At 53.4% G+C, this 19,370-nt stretch overlaps 3 protein-coding genes and 1 long non-coding RNA gene across 7 annotated transcripts; 2 read left to right on the top strand and 2 right to left on the bottom strand.

Annotated features, from left to right (window-relative positions):
* Nucleotides 1-242: 242 nt before the first annotated feature.
* On the top strand, nt 243-7,433 carry DQX1 (DEAQ-box RNA dependent ATPase 1). Of its 3 annotated transcripts, none has more exons than XM_044261476.1 (11): nt 243-402; nt 1,243-1,436; nt 1,800-2,184; nt 2,500-2,733; nt 2,826-2,925; nt 3,028-3,186; nt 3,269-3,460; nt 5,463-5,582; nt 5,755-5,945; nt 6,269-6,459; nt 6,681-7,433. In XM_044261476.1, the coding sequence occupies exons 2-11, from the start codon at nt 1,342-1,344 to the stop codon at nt 6,835-6,837; spliced, it is 1,824 nt and encodes a 607-aa protein (XP_044117411.1). In that variant the 5' UTR covers nt 243-402; nt 1,243-1,341; the 3' UTR covers nt 6,838-7,433. The 3 variants fall into 3 exon arrangements, with proteins under 3 accessions (XP_044117411.1, XP_044117412.1, XP_044117410.1); XM_044261477.1 differs by having other exon boundaries at nt 360-1,015; XM_044261475.1 differs by lacking the exon at nt 243-402 and having other exon boundaries at nt 1,271-1,436; nt 2,841-3,186.
* A 1,385-nt stretch (nt 7,434-8,818) lies between these two features.
* On the bottom strand, nt 8,819-10,225 carry TLX2 (T cell leukemia homeobox 2). The gene is made up of 3 exons (XM_044261474.1): nt 9,826-10,225; nt 9,195-9,432; nt 8,819-9,035 (listed from the first exon to the last, which is right to left on the bottom strand). The coding sequence occupies exons 1-3, from the start codon at nt 10,223-10,225 to the stop codon at nt 8,819-8,821; spliced, it is 855 nt and encodes a 284-aa protein (XP_044117409.1).
* Nucleotides 10,226-14,681: 4,456 nt separating this feature from the next.
* Nucleotides 14,682-16,052, bottom strand: LOC122915019. The gene is made up of 2 exons (XR_006385990.1): nt 15,994-16,052; nt 14,682-15,784 (listed from the first exon to the last, which is right to left on the bottom strand). It is a non-coding gene; the product is annotated as an uncharacterized LOC122915019 (long non-coding RNA).
* On the top strand, nt 16,040-18,713 carry PCGF1 (polycomb group ring finger 1). Of its 2 annotated transcripts, XM_044261472.1 has the most exons (10): nt 16,040-16,188; nt 16,613-16,718; nt 16,876-17,028; nt 17,187-17,258; nt 17,381-17,486; nt 17,649-17,682; nt 17,781-17,867; nt 18,212-18,292; nt 18,395-18,438; nt 18,605-18,713. In XM_044261472.1, the coding sequence occupies exons 1-10, from the start codon at nt 16,096-16,098 to the stop codon at nt 18,660-18,662; spliced, it is 834 nt and encodes a 277-aa protein (XP_044117407.1). In that variant the 5' UTR covers nt 16,040-16,095; the 3' UTR covers nt 18,663-18,713. The 2 variants fall into 2 exon arrangements, with proteins under 2 accessions (XP_044117407.1, XP_044117408.1); XM_044261473.1 differs by lacking the exon at nt 18,605-18,713 and having other exon boundaries at nt 18,395-18,529.
* Nucleotides 18,714-19,370: the final 657 nt, after the last annotated feature.

Genomic DNA, 19,370 nt, shown 5'->3' with positions numbered 1-19,370 from the left:
ACCCCTTCGTGTCAAGACATGAGTGATACTGTGGAAGTGTAACTGAACTGAAGACCAGCGGCAGCTGGACCCTAGCATGAGTGTTCAGCCCAGTTTTGTGAAGACACAGCTGCAAAACTACAAGTCCCAAGATGCCTTTCACAAATACACACAATGTACACTAGAGCATACACATGCTGGGTGTGGGATCTGGAACCTGTTTTCCATAGGCTTCTGACAGATTAAGTAAGGTGGAGCAAATGGCCACACCCCAAAACCAGGCTTAAGGATTCCTATTTAAGCCAAGCCCCAGGGCGAAGCCGGAATTTACCTTTGTACTTCACGCGGGTCTGGGTTGGTGGTGACTGGCTGGGTGGGTCTGGACCTGGCTGCCGTTGTGACACGTCTCAGAGCTGCAAGCAGGTTTGAATCCAGGATCCTTGTGGCCCTGCTCCCCGGTTCCTACCCTCTCCCTTCTCCTATTCTTTATCTCTTTAGGCTTTTCCCCTCAGGACCTCTCACAGGTTACCCTAATTCCTGCTGCCCTGGAGGCCCCCTGTGTTAGTCACAGGATTTTTACTACCTAACAGGTTAATAGTCCACTTCTGATCGTCCCTCACTTTCAGACTCAAGGCTCCACGGTTTCCTGGCAGGCAAGAAATGCTGGGAAGGATGGACCCCAGCGCGTTACTGCCTGAGGGTACAGGTTAGGGATCAAGGGTGGGAAATTGGTGCCAGTCATCTAATGCAAGGCCTTAATCACTGCCCTGCCTTCTGTAGGTACTTCCAGTCAGCTACCATGGCCTCTCAGCGTCTTGGGCTGGCAGAAGAGTCTGGCCCAAACCCCGGGGAGTCTGAATTGGCTGTGAACCCCTTTGATGGGCTCCCATTCTCTTCCCGCTACTACGAGCTGCTTGAGCAGCGCCGAGCCTTACCCATCTGGGCTTCTCGCTTTATCTTCTTGGAGCAGTTGGAGAGTAGCCCCGGTGGAGTGGTGCTGGTGTCTGGAGAGCCTGGCTCTGGCAAGAGCACCCAGGTGGGGGGAGATTCTGGGAGTAGACAAAGGGAGGGACTAAAGAACTGGTCCTTCCCCTAGCAAGGTGGGGATTGGGCTGCTTGGAGTTCCAGGGGAGTGGTCAAAGCCCAGGGGGCTGTTGAAGGACCACAGGACTCCCCAAATGAGAATGGCCACAGGTCCCCCTGTACTTCTGACTGAAGTCCAGCATCTCCCTGACTGCTTGTCCTTTCCTGTTCCTACCCCAGATCCCTCAGTGGTGTGCAGAGTTTGCACTGGCCAGGGGGTTCCAGGAAGGCCGAGTGACTGTCACTCAGCCCCACCCTCTGGCAGCCCTGACCCTGGCCATGCGGGTTGCCGATGAGATGGACCTAACCCTGGGTCATGAGGTTGGATACAGCATTCCCCAAGAGGACTGCACGGGGCCAGACACCCTGCTCAGGTGAGGCCTCTTGGCAGGCCTGACCCAAATCTGATTTTCCTCACACAGTAGAAACAAGCCCAGACGTCTGACACCTCACTCAGTGCTCCCTCAGCCCATGTTACCCTTTAGATCATGCACAACACAATGCTGAATTAAGCCCTTAACCCCAGTCGGGGGCCTCACCTGCCCAACTGGAGTACAGCTCTTGAAAAAGGCATCATCAGTGAGATTGTGGGTCTCAATACAGGTTCACAAGGTCTTTTTTTCTGACCTTGCTATCAAAATCTATGCCCCCTCCGCCCCCCAGGCAGATATTCCCCTGGGCTTCTGAAGCTGTTCGGTGTCCACCCTGACTCCTCTGCCTACTGCCAATGTCAACAGGTTCTGCTGGGACGGGCTGCTTCTGCAGGAGGTAGCCTCAACCCGGGGCACAGGAGCGTGGGGCGTGCTGGTGCTGGATGAGGCCCAGGAGCGGTCAGTGGCCTCGGACTTGCTCCAGGGGCTCCTGCGAAATGCCAGGCTGGGAAACCTTCCAGGGGACTCGAGAGTGGTTGTGGTTACTGACCCTGCCCTTGAACCCAAGCTCCAAGCCTTCTGGGGCAACCCTCCTACTGTGCATGTACCCAGACGGCCTGGCACGTGTCCCACACCTATATACAGGGACACTGTCCCTACCGATCGAGTGGAAGCTGCCTGCCAAGCTGTGATTGAATTGTGTACGAAGGAGGCTCCAGGAGATGTGCTGGTGTACCTGCCCAGTGAGGAGGTAAAAATGGGCTGCAGAAGGAGGTCCTCACATATGCTGCCTTCCTTTCCTGGGGGAGTTGGAGCAATGCTTATTAGGAACACTGAAGTTGTAGTATTTACTATGTTGGAGTCCTTAGGAAAAACTGAAGGATTTGGGGGTAAAGAGGTCTACCACCCATCTAATACAGAGACTATGGCTCAGTGAATTCCTAAAATTTTGACAACTTTATGTGCATTTTTCCAGAATGAAAAGCCATAGCTTTCATTGTTTTTTTCAAAGGGGTTTGTCACCAAAAAGGTGAGAACTGCCTTAATGCCCCACCCCTCCCTTCAGGAAATTTTGCTGTGCTGTGAATCCTTGTCCAGGGAGGTGGGGCCCTTGGCTCTCAGGGGGCCTCCACCACGGGTGCTGCCCCTTCACCCCGGATGTGGCCCAGCCATTCAGGCTGCATACGAGGACACAGACTTGGGTGCCCGAAAGGTCGTGGTCACTCACTGGCTGGCTGACTTCTCCTTCTCCCTCCCTTCCATCCGACATGTCATTGACTCAGGACTGGAGCTTCGAAGTGTGAGTGAGAGAGATGAGGGGATGTGGGGGGCTAAGGATAAAAGTGGCCCACTCTGATATGTCTTGGCCTTGGTTGGGGGGGGCGGTGACAGGTGTACAATCCTCAGATTCGAGCAGAATCCCAAGTGTTGAGACCAATCAGCAAGTGTCAGGCAGAGGCAAGAAGACTGCGGGCAAGAGGGTTCCCACCAGGTAAGAGCCTTTGCCCTACTGAGATCAAACATGAAAAGAATCCCCACACGCAAACCCAAGAAATCTGCAGTGGCCTTCTTTCCCAGGTCTTTCTCCCCTCAGGGTCCTGCCTCTGCCTGTACCCTAAGTCCCTCCTAGAACTAGAGGCGCCTCTGCTGCCCACAGCCAGGATATGTGAGGTGAATCTGAGCCCTGTGGTATTACTTCTAAAGAGGAGGCAGATTGCAGAGCCTGGGGAGTGTCACTTCCTGGACCGGCCTGGTGAGCACCCACCCCCCAGGTCCTGCTGTCTGACCTTCAGGCTCCAATACTCACTGCCCACTCAGCCCTCTTTCCTTACCAGCTCCAGAAGCCCTGATGCAGGCCCTGGAAGACCTGGACTACCTGGCAGCCCTGGATGATGATGGGAACCTGTCAGACCTGGGGGTCATCCTGTCAGAGTTCCCGCTGCCCCCGGAGCTGGCCAAAGCCCTGCTGGCCTCCTGCGAGTTTAACTGTGTAGACGAGATGCTCACCCTCGCTGCCATGCTCACTGGTATGAATCACTTCTCTAACTCCTGCCGCCACTTCAGCCCTTCTCAGCCCTTTCTGGTGTTCTGGTGCCCCAAATGGCAGCTCTTGCCCCTCTGCTTCCCTTGCAGTTCCCACAAAACCAGCCCTAACCATTTAGCCCTCTCCCGTGTCCTTAGCCTCCTCCCAACGCTGGTTCTTGCCCCCAAGCTGCGTTAATCTTTCCTGTTATTACTAGGCCTCCACACTCCTCTCCTTCCACCCTCTACTCCCCTGCAACTATACAGAATCATCTCTACCCCAGGCCCCCGGGTGTCCCCGCCCACTGCATCACAGCCATCGGCACACAGCACTGACAAATCTCACAGCTCAGCCGGGAAGTCCCCCACCCCACGGAGGCTGAACCCCCTGAATACTTCTGAGTCCTTATTCCTTATGACCTTCTAACACTTGAAAATGCCGACCACTCCTGCCTTGAAACTACCCCCTCAGCACCTGGGTGGCTCGGTGCTAAGCATCTGCCTTTGTCTCAGGTCATGAGCCTGGGGTCCTGGGATCGAGCCCCCGCATCAGACTCCCTGCTCAGCAGGAAGCCTGTTTCTCCCTCTCCCACTCCCCCAGTTTGTGTTCCCTCTCTCGATGTCTCTGTCAAATAAATAAATAAAATCTTAAAAAGAAAGAAGGGAGGGAGGGAGGAACGAACGAACGAACGAAGGAACTGCTGCTTCCCTAAACCTCTGTGACTTGCTCCACCAGGTTTTAATCCTGCTTCTCTGGCTGTCCAGCAGTTCCCTTCCTCTCTTCCCTGGCTCTTTGTCCTCTGCTCCTCCGCTGTAAATCGGGCCTCAGAGTTTCATCCTTGCACCTTTTGCCTTCTCATTGCTTGAGCTCTCTGAGCAAGTTCGTGCACAGCTATCTTTACACCTAAAATGTCCAATCCTTCCACCTCCCTGCCAGTACCATTTTTCTGAATCTTAGGTTTATATATCCGATGCCTAATGGACATTTCTATCAGAATTGGCCACAGTGCCCCAGCCAGGAACCAAAGTCAAGCACTTGCTGAAACTGTTCGCTCTCCACCACCACCAAATCATGCCCTCCTCTCTGCAGCTCCACTACCATTATCCTAGACTAATCTTTCCCCAGGTTCTTTCATTTTTATCTCCGAAATGTTTTTAAAATTCATCTATTTGTCTCAACACTCACTAACAATGCCAATGTTAGATCCTCACCACCACTCAGCATGGATCCCTTTAGCCTCCTATGTTTTCAAGTAAAGTTTAAACACTTGGACTCTCTTCCCTCAAAACTCTTTTCAACAGCTATTCTCTATCTTCTGGACAGAATAAAACTCATTGGCACAGCACATCCAGCCTCTCGTGACCTGGCCCATACCTGCCTCTCCAGCTTTCTCTCCTGCCAGTCTGCCTCACATGCCGTTCCCCCTAACCATACTAGGTGCATGCAGGTCTCCAACAGGCCATACTACTAGTTTCTGTGCCTTGCCATGTGCACAGTTCAGATTCTCTCTGCCCCTTCTCTATTGAGCTAATTCCTAACAAAACTTCAAATATTGGGATGCCTGGGTGGCTCAGTTGGCTAAGCATCTGCCTTCCCGCTCAAGTCATGATCTTAGGGTCCTGGTTTCAAGTCCCACACTAGGCTCCTTGCTTAGCGGGGAGCCTGCTTCGCCCTCTGCTGGCTACTCCCCCTGCTTGTGCACTCTCTCTCTCTCTCTGACAAATAAATAAGCAAAATCTTAAAAAAAAAAAAAAAAAAAGAACTTCAAATATTGGCCCACGCACCTGTTGTGCTGGTCAGGTTTGCTTATCTCTCTCACCAGACCCTAAGCTATTTGGGGCAGAGATTGTCTTTCATTTATCCTCAATGTCTAATGAAGTGCAGAGCACCTAGAAAGTTATCAATATCTTGAATAAATTTCCCAAAGTAACACTTGCTACCTTTTCACCCTTCTGTACTGTGTCCTTTCTCATTCCCCCAAATGACCTTCCTCTCTTCTTCTCCAGCTGCTCCTGGGTTCACCCATCCTCCACTCTCTGCAGAAGAAGCTGCCTTGCGTCGGGCCCTGGAACATACAGATGGTGATCACAGTTCTCTGATCCAGGTGTACGAAGCCTTTATACAGAGTGAGTAGCCCACTCTGCATCTTCTTTAAAAATGCCAGATTTTCCAAAGAGGAGAAATGGTGTGCAACCAGCTGGCAAATCTCTATGGCCAGGAGGAGGAGGCCCTTCAGCCAAGAGCTGGGTTCTCTTGGGGGACTCTTTGCAGCTGTAGCTGTTCCCTTTCCTTTTGTAGGTGGAGCAGACAAGGCTTGGTGCCAGGCTCGGGGGCTAAACTGGGCAGCATTGTGCCAAGCCCAGAAACTTCGAGGTGACCTCCTAGAACTCATGCAACAAATTGAACTTCCACTGTCCCAGCCAGCCTTTGGCTCTGAGCAGAATCGCACAGACCTTCAGAAAGCACTGCTGTCGGGATACTTCCTTAAGGTTAGGGGAAAGAGTTGGGGCAAAGGTCATAAAAGAAGGAGAAAGTAGGGGGACCAAAAACTGATATGCCACCTCTGAAACAGGGGTCTGGGTGACCATTCAAAAGATTTTTTAGAACCAGGAGAAACTTTTTCTTTGAGGTGTTGGGGTATAGGGGCCTATGGGAAATGCAATATGGCAGGGACTCTAACACCTAGAGATGCTTTACTTTTAATACTCTCATTGCCCTTCCTAATTCTTTCTCAGCGCCCCCGCTTTTCTTTTTTCTACTGCCTTCCTCTTCTCCCTCACTTACTCCTCCACTGTCTTTGCTTTTCAATGAGGTGGCTCGAGACACAGACGGGACTGGAAATTATCTGCTCCTGACCCATAAGCACGTGGCCCAGCTCTCTCCGTACTGCTGCTACCGAAGCCGCAGGTCTCCAACCAGACCCCCGCCATGGGTTCTTTACCACACTTTCTCCATTTCCAAAGACAACTGCCTTTCCATTGTTTCTGAGATTCAACCACAGATGTGAGTTCCCTGATGCCCCTCTTACATTGCCTATTCCTCTTCTTGGGGCCAAAATTATGACTGGGGAGTTAGAGAGTCCTAAGGAAAAGAGGATATCTTAGTAGTCTGTAGTGACATATGGTTCAAAGGCACAGGGTTTGTGGAAGGAATGGGAAGAAGTTTAAGAATCTGCATTATAACAGAGGGTACAGAAAGCATCTAATTGTGACTCTCTCTGTCAGGCTGGTAGAGTTGGCCCCTCCATACTTCCTGAGTAACTTGCCTCCCAGCGAGAGCAGAGACCTCTTGAATCAGCTGAGAGAAGGAATGGCAGATTCTTCAGTAGAGAGTGAATCCTCCTCCACCCAAGAGTTTGGAGATGCCTGTGTCCTGCAGTGACCTGCCTAAGGAGTGGAACTGAGCTCATCTGAAGGCATTAGGTCCTCTCTCAGGCTAGCACTGAGGTAGCCAACCAAAGGTTAGGGTCAAATGTAAATCCTAGAACCTGAGACTCAAGAAATGGTGGACTGAGAATAGAGGAGACTGGGTAAGCCACAGTATACATATGGTTGGACAATTTCCTTAGCCGCCTTCTATTTATTGAAGAATGACTGATGTACCCCCCAAACCCCCAACTTATGCCAAACCCACCTTTGTGTACTTAATTTTGATCTATAAAAGTTCTTTCTCTGTGGTGCCAAATTTTAGTTTGATTCTGCAGAAGCACATACAGGATCCATGAGTTAGAGGTGACACAGTATCATCCAACTCCTCCAGCAACATCTGCTTGCCTGGCCCCACCTGTGGGCAACCCTTTGCGGTATAAATGACCTGGCTGTCACTAACCCAGAAAATGTGTAGTTTGAGTACAGATGGTCTCACCCTGCCCCAAGCTTACTTGCCTTTATCTTGCTCCCACCTACCGGGGAGGAAGAATGAGAGTGCTATAAGAAATCAGACAAAATCTTCCCTGTTTTCCACATACAACTTAGATCCAGCTCCTTCTTAAACCTTAAGGCTATTGAAGCCATCCCCCAACTTTCAATTTTCCACCAACAAGCTTCCCAGCAGCCCCTAGCCCACCAGCATGCTGAAGCTTTTCTAACAACTTCAGAGACATCATGCTTTCCTTTTCCCCCAGCTGAGTACTCCTTTCCCTTTTCTTCGTTTAAATCACTAATTTTTATATTTTCCATCATCTTGTACATTGTAAATGTGTTTGTAGAAATTGGTGGAAAGAAAGATTTAATCCTCAGAACTCTGTTTCTCTCCTCAGAGTGTCTTCCCTTGGAGAGTCTATCTGTTCTCATCATTCCATCTATCTCCATATCCATCCTATGTGGATGTCACCCAAAAGCACTTTTCCAGAATGTATTCTTTTTTAGGTCTGGCGTTCAGTTTTGACTGTAGTTATCTTGCTCTAATCTTTCAATTTCCCCTTCATTATCCACAACACCATCTCTCTCCCCATCCTCTACATCTCCAACCATGGAATTATCTTTGCTTCTTCTTGGATAGTCCTAGTTTTTTGCCAAAATCTGCTCACCCTAACTCCACGGGTCCATTAATTTTATCCACTGCCTCCCCGTTTCCTCGTCTGTCCCTACTGGAGACTAGAGCTGTATTAGTGTTCCCAGATTCTCTGCTTCGTAGGGTGTATTAGTATCCGTCTTGCCTGCCACCCAGGCATGTTGTGAGGCTCAAGGAGGAGGGGAGTCAGCAGGTTGAACACACACAACATGAGGTTCAAAGTCAGAAAGGTATCCTTAGCGATTATTTTACAGTTGAAGAATGAGATGCCCCATGTGGATAACCTTCTGGTTCCTGTCACAGTCAGACCCTTGCCCTCCAGCTCCTCTTCCATGATTCCGCTGTCACTGTTGTCCTTCCTTCGCACCTTTGAAGGAAGGTGCCCTTTGAAGGGACGCAGCTGCCGTCCCTTCCCAGCACCACCGTTAGGCTGCTCTGTGGGTCCAGAACCCCAGCTTGAACCCACCCTCCGAAGAATCCAAAGTCCTCGGGAGAGCAGCTCCCATTGGCCAGTCCGCCCCCTCCCCTCACCTCATTGGCTACCATACCGCAAGTCCCGCCTTCTGGGCTCCTTGGGTTCCATCTGCCTTGCGACCGAAGTTAAGTGGGAAATGGCGGGAAAGGCCACGTCTAAACGCGCGGCACAACCTCGAAACGCAAGCCTGGGAGCCCGCGGCGGCCGTGGAGACCTCGACGACAGCCTCAAAGCCAGCTCCTCCTCACCAGCTCCGCTACCACGGAACCACGGCACCACGGCGTGGTCAGCCGCGCGCTCCATGGTCCTGGGCCGGGCACTCCGCGCGGCGCCTCCGTCCGTTAGAGAGCTCTCGGCCGCTCGGGCAGGCGTCGCTCACACCACCGAGGCGAGCCCGGACACGGAAGCCACCTTGTTGTCCTCGGCCCAGGGCTGCAGGTTCTGCAGCGCGAAGAGCGACGAGTTGTGCAGGCAGAGTGGGTCCGGGGGCAGCGGCGGCCGCAGAGGCCGCGGTAGGGCATCCTGTTGTAGGTGCAGGAGCAGCCGGCCGGCGCGGTGCCGCTCCGCCTCGCGCTCCTCCGCCGTCTGGCGCCTAGGCAAGCGGAAACGGGGGGTCAGCTAGGCCGGCCCTCGCCGACCCCGCGCCCACCCCGCGTCTCGTCACCGGCCGGGCCCGCGGTTCCAACCCAGCCCCGCGCCGTGCCACCACGGCGGACGCCTCAGGCGAGCCCTCCCTCGCCCCAAGCCTCACCGCCACTTGGTGCGCCGGTTCTGGAACCAAGTCTTGACCTGTGCGTCGGTCATGCGCAGGGCCTTAGCCAGCGCTGCCCTCTCCGCCGAGGCCAGGTACTTCTGGCGCAGGAAGCGCCGCTCCAGCTCCAGCACCTGCGAGCGGGAGAAGGACGTGCGCGGCTTCTTCCGCTTCGGGGGGGTCCGGTTTTGGTAGGGGTGACCTATGCGCCGCGTCCCGGAGAAGGGCGAGAGTGCAGCTACGGGGAGGAAGAAGAAACAGGGCAGGGTTTTCAGGGCGGCCCTTCTAGGTGTCCGAAGCCGGGTGCCATCCCAGCAAAGGCCTCCAGACAAGAAAGGGCCTCGGAAGAAATGGCCCTCCCCCTTGGGTGAGGAAGAGACAGCCCCCGGAACTTCACCCTGCCCTACCCGCAGTGTGGACTGTGGGCTGCAAAGGAGGGCGCGGACATCGACGGCAGCTCCCTCCCCATTGCCTCTCTGAGCATCAGGACCAAGAGAAACATGTTGGGGGAGGATCTCCTGGGACGATCCGGGCGGGGAGCGTACGGGGAACTTGAGTCGGAGCAGAAGGATCAAAGATGAGGAAAAGGGGTCAATGTGGGGCTGGACGCTGGAGGGTCGGGCAATCTCACCCGTGAGCCGGTCCTTGGCAAAGCGGCGGCCGCTGTCCATCCAAGGGAAGGTGAGTCCCGCTAGGCCCCCGGCTCCGCCCAAGCCCGAGGGTCCAGGCACTGCTGGCGCGCTTCCCGCGGGCGGAGGCACTGGCATTGGACGATGCGCCGGGACACGGATCACGCCGCCTGGGCCCATGCCTGAGCTGCCAGGTAGCGGGGCCAGCGAACCCGCGGGACCGTAGCTTGAGGTTGCGTGAAATCCACCCGAGAACGGTGCACTCTCCCCATGGCCCTGGCCGGCGCGACCGGGGCCTACGCCGCTCCCGGGGGGTTCCGGGCAGCTCAGGATCTGATCGATGCCAAAGCTGATTGGCTCGTGGTGCGGGAGGTTGTGCGAGGCCAGGACCGCCGGCTCCATGGGTCCGGGTCAAGGAGGACCACAAGAGTTTTGGTGGTGGGGGACGTCGCCCCAGGCAACTCTGGGAACCCAGTAGCGGAGCGCTCCGGGCGGCAGCCTCAGGGGCCCGCGGGGCTAGCCGCTGCGAGTCTCCGGGGCCCCCAGGACAGCTTCATCCCTGTGCACGGGGAGTAGCCGCGCCCGTGCCGGCCTCTGCCGGGCGTCGGCGCAGGGACTCGCATCCCGGGGAAGCGCGACCGGCGGGGGCCCCAGGAGGGCCTTGCTGTCCCTGAGGCGCAGATGGACGCTGGGCTGCCAGGGCCTCTGCCCGAGTCCGGGGTGGAGAGGGTTGGCCGGCTGGGGATGGGGCAGTGACTGACAGATCAGCACTGGGTGGGTAGTGGGGGCTGGGGGTAGGGCAGGGGCGGGGCCGTACCCGTTAAAGGGAAAGAGACGCCTGTTTGAGCCAAACGCCGGGACGACTGGCGGGCGGGGATGGTGGGGATAAGGGAGGAGGTGGCAAGGGTGTTAGGAACCAGGCTCAGCACGGGAGGGGCCGGAGCAAGGGCTGCAGCGCGCTGAGTCAGGCGAGATGCGCACAGCAACTCCATCCTCGCCGGCCTCCGCCTTTGGGCTTCCTTGGCCTCACCGGCTTCCTCGCAGGTGTCTTCTCCCACAGCCCCCAATTTTCGCCTCGCGATGGGTCCTGCTTGCCGACTCCCAGATTCGTTGTGGCCCCCGCCTAAGTGCCCTCGAAGACCAAATTTCGTTGTGGCTTCCTGGCTGTGATGGGAAGCGGTCGGGAACGGCGCCGGCGATTTGGAGGCCCGGGAAGAGGACAGGTGTGGGAAGGGGGTGGCGGGGCGCGTCTAGTGGGCTAGGGCGGGGAGCAACCACTCCAGGCTAGCCACCCTGGCGCACCTCCCGGCCTCTGCCGTAGGGGCCCTACCTTCTTCCCCGAACCCCAGTAACTAGTGCCTAATGTGTTTCTTAGAATTTCGATTTTCTGAAATCGGTGTAAAGCGTACCGTTGGCTCAACCCAAGCTAAGTCAGGCAGATGAGAGCCTGGGGGTGGCGTTCCGCTCCCCACAAGGGACCACCAACGAAGGACTCTGCCGCTCCACTCTGCGCCTTAGGAAGTCAATTCTCAAACACTTCCCCCTCAAAGGCGAGAGGACAAAATCGCCACAGGCGACACGTGGGTCCTCACTGAAGCCTTCCGCGGTCTCAGCCGCGTCATTTTCCACAGGCCCTTCACCCACCCAACTCCAGAAACTATGCCTGGAGTGTGTCAGGGATGGGAGGTGGGGAAAGACTGAAGGCGCTCCGTGACCTTGTGACCTCTGGCTGGGGGACCCAGGAGCTGGGAGTGTGTGAACTCTGCGTCCTTCCCGGGATGGGACCCGGGCCCGGCGGGCCCCTGCGCTTTAGACCCGCCCCCGCCGCCGCCCGGCCCGGTGCAGGCAGCCATAATCGGGTTAGCTGGGTCGGAATTACATTACCTTCCCCGGCCCGCCCCGGCCCCGGGGGGGCCCTGGCGCCTCCGAGCCGGTGAGACTGGGCGCAGGGAGGGGGGTTGTTCCTACCATTCCGAGACGGGTGGGCACGGATGAGCCGCTCGGCCTGCCTTGGACACGTGGTGGCCAAAGGACCCCACCCTACTGTGTCAGCCCTAGCCCCTAGACCCCACCCCACTCTGGTGCTCAGCTCCAGTCGTCTTGTTACCCGTGTAAGCCGAAATGCCTTCCAAGTCTAGTAGATGGGTCTCCCTCGGTGCACGGATCTTCCAGTTGATTCTCCAGGATCTCCTGGGAAAGACTGACCCTCCTTTCTCACCAGCAGATGGGCTGCAGCCCTGCGCCTGAGGCAGGGTGAGGGGGTCTTTTCTCTCCAGGGAACTGCGAGCGGTATTTGGGCATCTGGGCAGGAAGATAAAAAAACGAAGGGAATGGACTCTCCCCGCTAAAGCCACCACCCCCTCCTTCAAAGTTCTCAGAAGCCTCAGTCTGAAGGGGGTGAACCATGGAAGAGGGAGGCAGTCAGCATCAGTAATATGTGACTTCCTTCCCCAAATTCTTGTCCACTTTCACTATCCAATTTCCCCAGCCCTTTCTGACACTGCAAATAGCCTCTTCTGAAGGAAGGGCCGGGGGCGGGGGGGGGGGGGTGTGTGGAGAGGGGGCTCCTGCCAGTTTGGTAGCTGTGTTTTATCTTGATGGTTTGGTGAGACAGACAGACATTATCACCTCCCCTAGTCCCTCACAGAAGCCCAAGCACTCTTTCTCAGCAGTAGAGAAGTGGGGCTACTAGGGGCCATGAAACTTCTGCTGTTCAGGCAGGGAAAACCTCCAGAGGCCACTTGGGCTGGATCCCCTGAAAGAGAACGGAGAGCCTAGGGAGACAGCAAAGTAAGTAAAGATGCTGGCCTGCAGGTTAAGAATGTCAGTCCTTTTCTCCACTGCAATGCGTGGACCTCTGAGGAAAGGCTGGGCTCTAGTGTGTCTGCAATCAGGCTGAATAAATCCTTTTTGAATGAATCAGTGAGGAAGGAAGACCTGTATACCTGCTGACAGTTCACCCTGCCTTTTGAGGTCAGCCCTGATGGCACTGCCATCCAGAGATCGCCCAGCTGACCCTTGGAGGAGAATGGTCACAAACCCAGTAATGTATACACATCTTCTGGGGAGTTACAAAAAAAGAAATGAGTGCCCTATTTTTAAGAAAAAAGAGTATTCAATTCTGTCAGCCACAGTCCTAGGAATTCCTCTGCTTGTCTCCAGCTCTTTGATCAGGATTCCCTGGAAAAGGTGGTTCCTGCTAGTTTATATCTAAGATGGAGGTCAGGGCCCCTCCATCCAGGCACAGGACCCATATGTGCATGTCGTCCCCAACCTTCGTTTTCAGGCCTTCAAACTTGCAGCTTCACAGATAGAGGCATGTCCCCAGCCTGTGTTCCAGTGTCGTCCCTTCTTTTCTGCTTTTTGTGCAGTATCTTTCCCATGAGATGGTCCCCACTTCTGTATCATCATTTCTCTCATTAGCTTAGTCCTTCCTACCCCCAACTGTCTTAGGTCTTTTTTACCTGGACAAAGATCTTTGCCTGACTCTTCAAGAGAGATTATGTTTTTCCTTTCCCTTGTACTCCACACAACCACTTCCTCTACTTCCTCATCATTTATTCTTTTAATTTTAATTTTAAGGTAATTCTACACCCAGTGTGGGGCTCGAACACACAACCCCAAGGTTGAGTGTAGCAGGCTCTACTGACTGAGCCAGTCAGGTGCCCCTCATCCTTTATTATTTTAATCCACTACAACTTGGCTTTACCACACTCTTTTTCAAAGAGCTCCGGTGTCTATTATCAAGGATTTCTCCACATATTTTGCTCTGGTGATTACCAACTATTTCTTGAAATATCCCTTTTGTTTTCTGTAATACTGTTTTATTTTACATCTTAGGCTTCCGTAGTCAAGGCTTACATTTTTTTCCCCACCGACTTCGCTTTTTCCACTGAAGACTGAGCATTCTGAGAGCTCAGATTTCAGCTTTTCCTCTCTCTATTATCTGCTGAAGATTTCATCTGTTCTAATAGTCCCATCTATTATATCCACTCAGAAAACTCTGGGACTTCTAACCTTGGCTCTGACACTTGTTGTGTTCCAGCCCTCTGTCCTAACCTTCTGGTGAGCTCCACCTGCCTTTGCTGTAGCCACCTTAAAGTCCAGCAGGCTAGAGGAGGTGTTCACCTCCCAAGCTCCTCGTTCACTCCCTCCTATGCTTCCCTTTGAAATGTCTCATATACAGCCCTTTCTTCCCATTCCCAATGATACAACCTAATCTAGGCCATCATTACCACAGAATACATTTATTCAGTTGTTCATCCAGAAAATTTTGATTGAACCCCTACCACATACCAGGCACTGGAAATAGAGCTGCAGACACAACAGAAGAAAAAAAAAATCCCTGCCATACAAAGCTTATATTCTAGTAGGGGAGGCAGGTAAAACACAAGATATATATTAAATAATAATAAATGCTAAGAAGAAAACAAAATAAAGGGGGAAAGTGAAAGGACAGGGTTTGTGATTTATCTAAAGTGATCACAGAGGGTCTCACAGAATAACAACCTGGAGGAAGTAAGGAATCGTTTAGATATCTGAGCATTTCAAGTTGGTGATAATGCAAGTATATCTTGGTGTTATCTGTGGAACAAACAGTAAGGGGTCTAATATAGCTGGAAAGACCATGCAAGGCCTTGAAGCATTATAGGACTTGGGCTTTTAGTTTTAAAATGGAAGCTATTAGGTTAAGGAAAAGATGCCTGATTTTAAAATATTATGCTTTTTTTTTTACAAGTTTCTTAGGGTAAATTAACATACAATAAACTGTACATGTTTAAAGTGTATGAAAGTGTATGTGTAAACACATGAAGCCATCACAATCAAGATAACAAACACATCCATCAACTCAAAAAACTTTCCTTATATTCTTTTTATTCATATGGAAACATGGAGCAAGGAAAGCCGGCCAGAAGCCACTGCAATCAATCATCCAGAGAACAGATGATGGTATCTTGGACTAGGGAGGTAAGTAAGCAGTGGTTGTAGTGAGAAGGGGTTGATTTCAAAATCACTCATCTCATATTTTCTTGCTGCTTATCCACTCCAATTATTCAAAAATAAATGAGCAAAAACGTTTCTTTCATAGGGTAACTCCCTCCCTTCAAAAAAAGTCTGCTATCTCCCTAATTGCCCTTAGGCTAAAGTCCCAGCTCCACGAGGTCTTGCTTGTATCACTACTCTCAAATCCACACCGTGGCCTTCTTCCTGTCCGTCTTTCCAGTCATTGCCCTTCACTCTGCCTTTTTCTCTTTTCCCACCATACTTCTTATCCATGCATCCCAACCCTATTCTCTAAACTGGGCGCACACAAAGTCCCACTTCTTCCAGAAAGAAAGACCGCCCTCGGTGGTCTCCACTGGGATCACTCCCTTGAGTGTCCCAACTACACCTGATGTTAATACTTCACAGTAAACTTATCCTTGGTTTTCAGTCCCACTGGAAGTACCTAGAGATCGCGGTGTACAAGGTCTAGAGCTCCTAAGATTCTCCTGAGTACGGGGCTGGGCCTATGCTACTGCAGTCTCTTGCTGCTTCGGCGTGTCTCTGTGCTGTAGTGTCCCAATCCTCCTCCCCTCCTCCTTCGGCATCTGCTCTGCATTAGTCTGTCCCAGGCCTCCGCAGGCGCCGATGATTGAATCATCATCATTAACCGGGGTCTGCCCCCCCCCTCCACAAGCCCCGGCGGCAGGGGAGGGGGGGTGCGAATAAGATCGCTACACCAAGTCCCTGAGGGTCTCTCCCTCCCCGCCACCCTCTCCGAGACTCCGCAAAGCCCGGAGAAACTCCCGCCCCGGAGCCGGGAGAAGGCCTGCCATCCGGATGAAGATCCGTAACGTGGACGCGTCAGCCGACGACGGCTACAGTACGAGGAAAGGACCCAGGAGGGGTTTCTCTAGCGGGGTCCTGGTGACGGGAGATCGACGACCCCGATCGGCGGCGGGCGGAGACCGCTGGGCCCTTTGGGATAGAAGGGGGTAGTCTTTTGCTGGCTCCAAAAGTTAGTCCCGGGGTAGGGTAGGGTCTATTGTGATGATTACTACAAAGAGGTCTGTGAGATAAGACCCCCTCCTCACAACCCCCCTCCCTAATTACGGATTGAGGAGGGGGAGGGGCCAGTGGGGCTCAGGTGAGCACACGGGGAGAAAGGGACATGGGCGGGGCCTTACAGAGGGTCAGCGAATCCGAAAAGACCTAAGCCCTCGTTGCTGGGCGACAAGTCCCGCCCCGCAGGCGGCACCGGAAGTGGCGGGCCGGGATCAGCCTTTAAGATGGCGTCTCCTCAGGGGGGCCAGATTGCGATCGCGATGAGGCTTCGGAACCAGCTCCAGTCAGTGTACAAGATGGACCCGCTACGGAACGAGGTGCAGGGGCGGCAGGGTTACTGCTTTGGTCGGCTAGCTGTGCGAACTGGGGCCGGCTGGAGGACGGGCGGTGGCTGGCCTGGCGCCCAGTGCGCCTGCGCAGAGACAGGGTGCCCAATGCGCCTGCGCGATTGCGGTCGGGTTGCCAAACTCCGAGCTAGGACGCTTGCGCATTGTGCCGCCCACGTCGTGTAGTCTCCCCTGGGAAAGGAAGGTAGGGCGAGTCCAAGTGAAGAGAGCCCCCGCTGGGCGCGGAGCCCCCTGCTGGGCGGAGGGGGAGTGTCCGCTCCCGGGAACTAATCCCTTGCGGACCGCGCGGGGTGCGAGACTTGGCCGTGGGGTTTGTTGAAAGGCATCTCCCGAGCTGGAAAGGCGTATGATTGGGGTTGGAGGGGGTGATCGGTGACGGAGAGTGGATCCGCAGGAGGAGGTCCGAGTAAAGATCAAAGACTTGAATGAGCACATCGTCTGCTGCCTGTGCGCTGGCTACTTCGTGGATGCTACCACCATCACAGAGTGTCTTCATACGTGTGAGTGCCCTGGACCCTGGCTGGTTCTTCCAGGCCCTAGTCTCCACCAAGCCGATTGCCACACTGCTGGCTGCCTGCACCAACCACCCAGACACCCCACCCAGCGCACAAATCCCATCCCCAGAGGGACCAAGAGTCTGCTTTTTTCTTCCTGCAGTCTGCAAGAGTTGTATTGTGAAGTACCTCCAAACCAGTAAGTACTGCCCCATGTGCAACATCAAGATCCACGAGACACAGCCACTGCTGAACCTCAAACTGGACCGGGTCATGCAGGACATCGTGTACAAGCTAGTGCCTGGCTTACAAGACAGTGAGTGACCAACCTAACTTTGAGGGGCCTCTAGAGGACTGATGCTGGAGATGACAAGGGCTTTGGTGGGAATCACATAGGTAAAGAGGTTGACAGTCATGGGGACAAAGTATGACGGAGGGCTAATACTGTATTTCCCACACTCCCCTCCCTTCTAGGTGAAGAGAAACGGATTCGAGAATTCTACCAGTCCCGAGGCTTGGACCGGGTCACCCAACCCAGTGGGGAAGGTATGTCCCTTGGCAGCAGGAGGGTAAGAAAAAGCCCCCAAAACATCCCTCTTGCCCAGTTTTGCTCTCTGGGGGAAAAGGAATATGGAATCTGTGCCACTGTCCTCACTACTCTTTCTTAGAGCCAGCCCTGAGCAACCTCGGCCTCCCTTTCAGCAGCTTTGACCACTCAAAAGCCCACTACTATCGTTATGATGAGCAGCTGAGCCTGTGCCTGGAACGGCTGAGGTAAGGAGCAGGTCCTGAACTGTCCGCAGTAACAGTCAGTGACTCAGAACCAGGGAGGGGCTTGCAGTGAGGGAGTGTCTGTTCCCTTGAAGAGAGTATACCATAGTGCTGGGTGGGAACTGGGAAGGATCAGACTCCCTAACTTGTGTCTGTTTCCCCCAGTTCTGGCAAAGACAAGAATAAAAGCATCCTGCAGGTGAGAGGGGCTGAGGGGAGGACCTCTCTAAGGACACTCACTTCCCTGTGGCCCTTCCCTGACACACCTTTCCTCTTGCCTTCCATCCCTGTCCCCAGAACAAATACGTCCGATGTTCTGTTAGAGCTGAAGTTCGTCATCTCCGGAGGGTCCTGTGTCACCGCTTAATGCTAAATCCCCAGCATGTGAGTATTTCTACAGTAGGTTTTTGGGGAAGGAAGGGGTTGAAAGGGAGGGACGGAATCTGTAGTAGATCATAGTAGTTCTTGACCTACATGAGAGAGCAGTTTTTTGGGGTTTTTTTTTTAAGATTTTATTTATTTGACAGAGCAAGAGATCACAAGTAGGCAGAGAGGCAGGCAGAGAGAGAGGGGAAAGCAGGCTCCCTGCTGAGCAGAGAGCCCGATGTGGGGCTCGATCCCAAGACCCTGAGATCATGACCTGAGCTGAAGGCAGGCTTAACCCACTGAGCCACCCAGGCACCCCAAGAGAGCAGTTTGTAAAGCTGTGCCCCCATTTCCCCTCCTAGGTACAGCTCCTTTTTGACAATGAAGTTCTCCCAGATCACATGACCATGAAGCAGATATGGCTGTCCCGCTGGTTCGGCAAGGTAAGCTGGGGCCAAGGCCGTCCCCAGGGCAGCAATGGGCTGAGGGGGCGTTTTGGGTAAGAAGCTCCCACTGACTGCTTCTTCTGCTTGTTCTCTCCTTAGCCATCCCCTTTGCTTTTACAATACAGTGTGAAAGAGAAGAGGAGGTAGGGGCCAAGCCCCCGCTACATCCCTGTCCCCTTCCTTCCCCAGATATTTATGTGAAATAAACTGTGGCTTTATTTTTTGAAATAAAAACTTGAAAAAGCATCTGTTTTTTTCCTTTCTTCCTTTCACATACTCATGCTTTGTTCTGTGTTCTGCTTCCCTCAGAAATCCTCTGAGTTTCATCTTGAAGGAGGGCCTCTCTATGTCCGTGGTCCCTCAGTGAATTGCCAAAGGAGAGGGGTAGAGGACCCTACACATATAAAACTCAGAAGGTGAGCTAAGTGGAACCAGGTTACCCATACCAGCCTTTTTTTTGGGGGGGGGGAGGTGAAGGGAAGGCTTTCTGGAGGGGAGTTCTCACTGTACCTGAATTTTGTAGCATATACTACAGGTTTGAGTGGAGGTGTCCTAACTCAAGAGCAGTGAGGGTAGGGCTAGGGTTGGACAGGGACCACTGTAGGACTGAAGGAGATTGATATATTATTTATTTATTTATTTATTTATTTGACACAGAGAGAGAGATCACAAGTAGGCAGAGAGGCAGGCAGAGAGAAGGGAAGCAGGCTCCCTGCTGAGCAGAGAGCCCAATGCTCAGCTTGATCCCAGGACCCTGAGACCATGACCTGAGCCGAAGGCAGAGGCTTTAACCCACTGAGCCACCCAGGCACCCCGAAGATTGATATATTTTAAAGAAAACACCAAAGAATCTAAAAAATATATAAGAATAATTTTTTAAAAATAGGGGGTTAGGACACAGGGAGCACAAGGGTGTTGAGTGGAGACATGCTTGTTCATACAGGATTCAGTAGGCCTTCAGGTACCTGGATTAGGTGAAGCTAGGGTGAGGAGAGGGAAGTGGTGCCCAGGAGAGCAAAGGCAACTTCAGGTAACAAGAGGAAAGCAGGAAGGCTGTTAATTTCCTTGATTAATT

Source organism: Neovison vison, chromosome 8 (assembly GCF_020171115.1).
Source record: "Neovison vison isolate M4711 chromosome 8, ASM_NN_V1, whole genome shotgun sequence".
NCBI classification, from domain to species: domain Eukaryota; kingdom Metazoa; phylum Chordata; class Mammalia; order Carnivora; family Mustelidae; genus Neogale; species Neogale vison.
The sequence above is the reverse complement of the archived record's forward strand: the minus strand, read 5'-3'. Positions and strand labels throughout refer to the sequence as shown.

Bases quoted from the DNA above. Each gene is read 5' to 3' on its own strand.
- DQX1 (XM_044261477.1), top strand. From the start codon at position 725: ATGCAAGGCCTTAATCACTGCCCTGCCTTCTGTAGGTACTTCCAGTCA. The intron at 1,016-1,242 runs GTGGGGGGAGAT...TTCCTACCCCAG, and splicing joins GCTCTGGCAAGAGCACCCAG to ATCCCTCAGTGGTGTGCAGA. The intron at 3,187-3,268 runs GTGAGCACCCAC...TTTCCTTACCAG, and splicing joins TCACTTCCTGGACCGGCCTG to CTCCAGAAGCCCTGATGCAG.
- TLX2 (XM_044261474.1), bottom strand. From the start codon at position 10,225: ATGGAGCCGGCGGTCCTGGCCTCGCACAACCTCCCGCACCACGAGCCA. The intron at 9,433-9,825 runs GTGAGATTGCCC...TCCTCCCCGTAG, and splicing joins TGCCAAGGACCGGCTCACGG to CTGCACTCTCGCCCTTCTCC. The intron at 9,036-9,194 runs GTGAGGCTTGGG...CCGCTTGCCTAG, and splicing joins AACCGGCGCACCAAGTGGCG to GCGCCAGACGGCGGAGGAGC.
- PCGF1 (XM_044261472.1), top strand. From the start codon at position 16,096: ATGGCGTCTCCTCAGGGGGGCCAGATTGCGATCGCGATGAGGCTTCGG. The intron at 16,189-16,612 runs GTGCAGGGGCGG...GTGGATCCGCAG, and splicing joins TGGACCCGCTACGGAACGAG to GAGGAGGTCCGAGTAAAGAT. The intron at 18,439-18,604 runs GTAGGGGCCAAG...TGCTTCCCTCAG, and splicing joins AGTGTGAAAGAGAAGAGGAG to AAATCCTCTGAGTTTCATCT.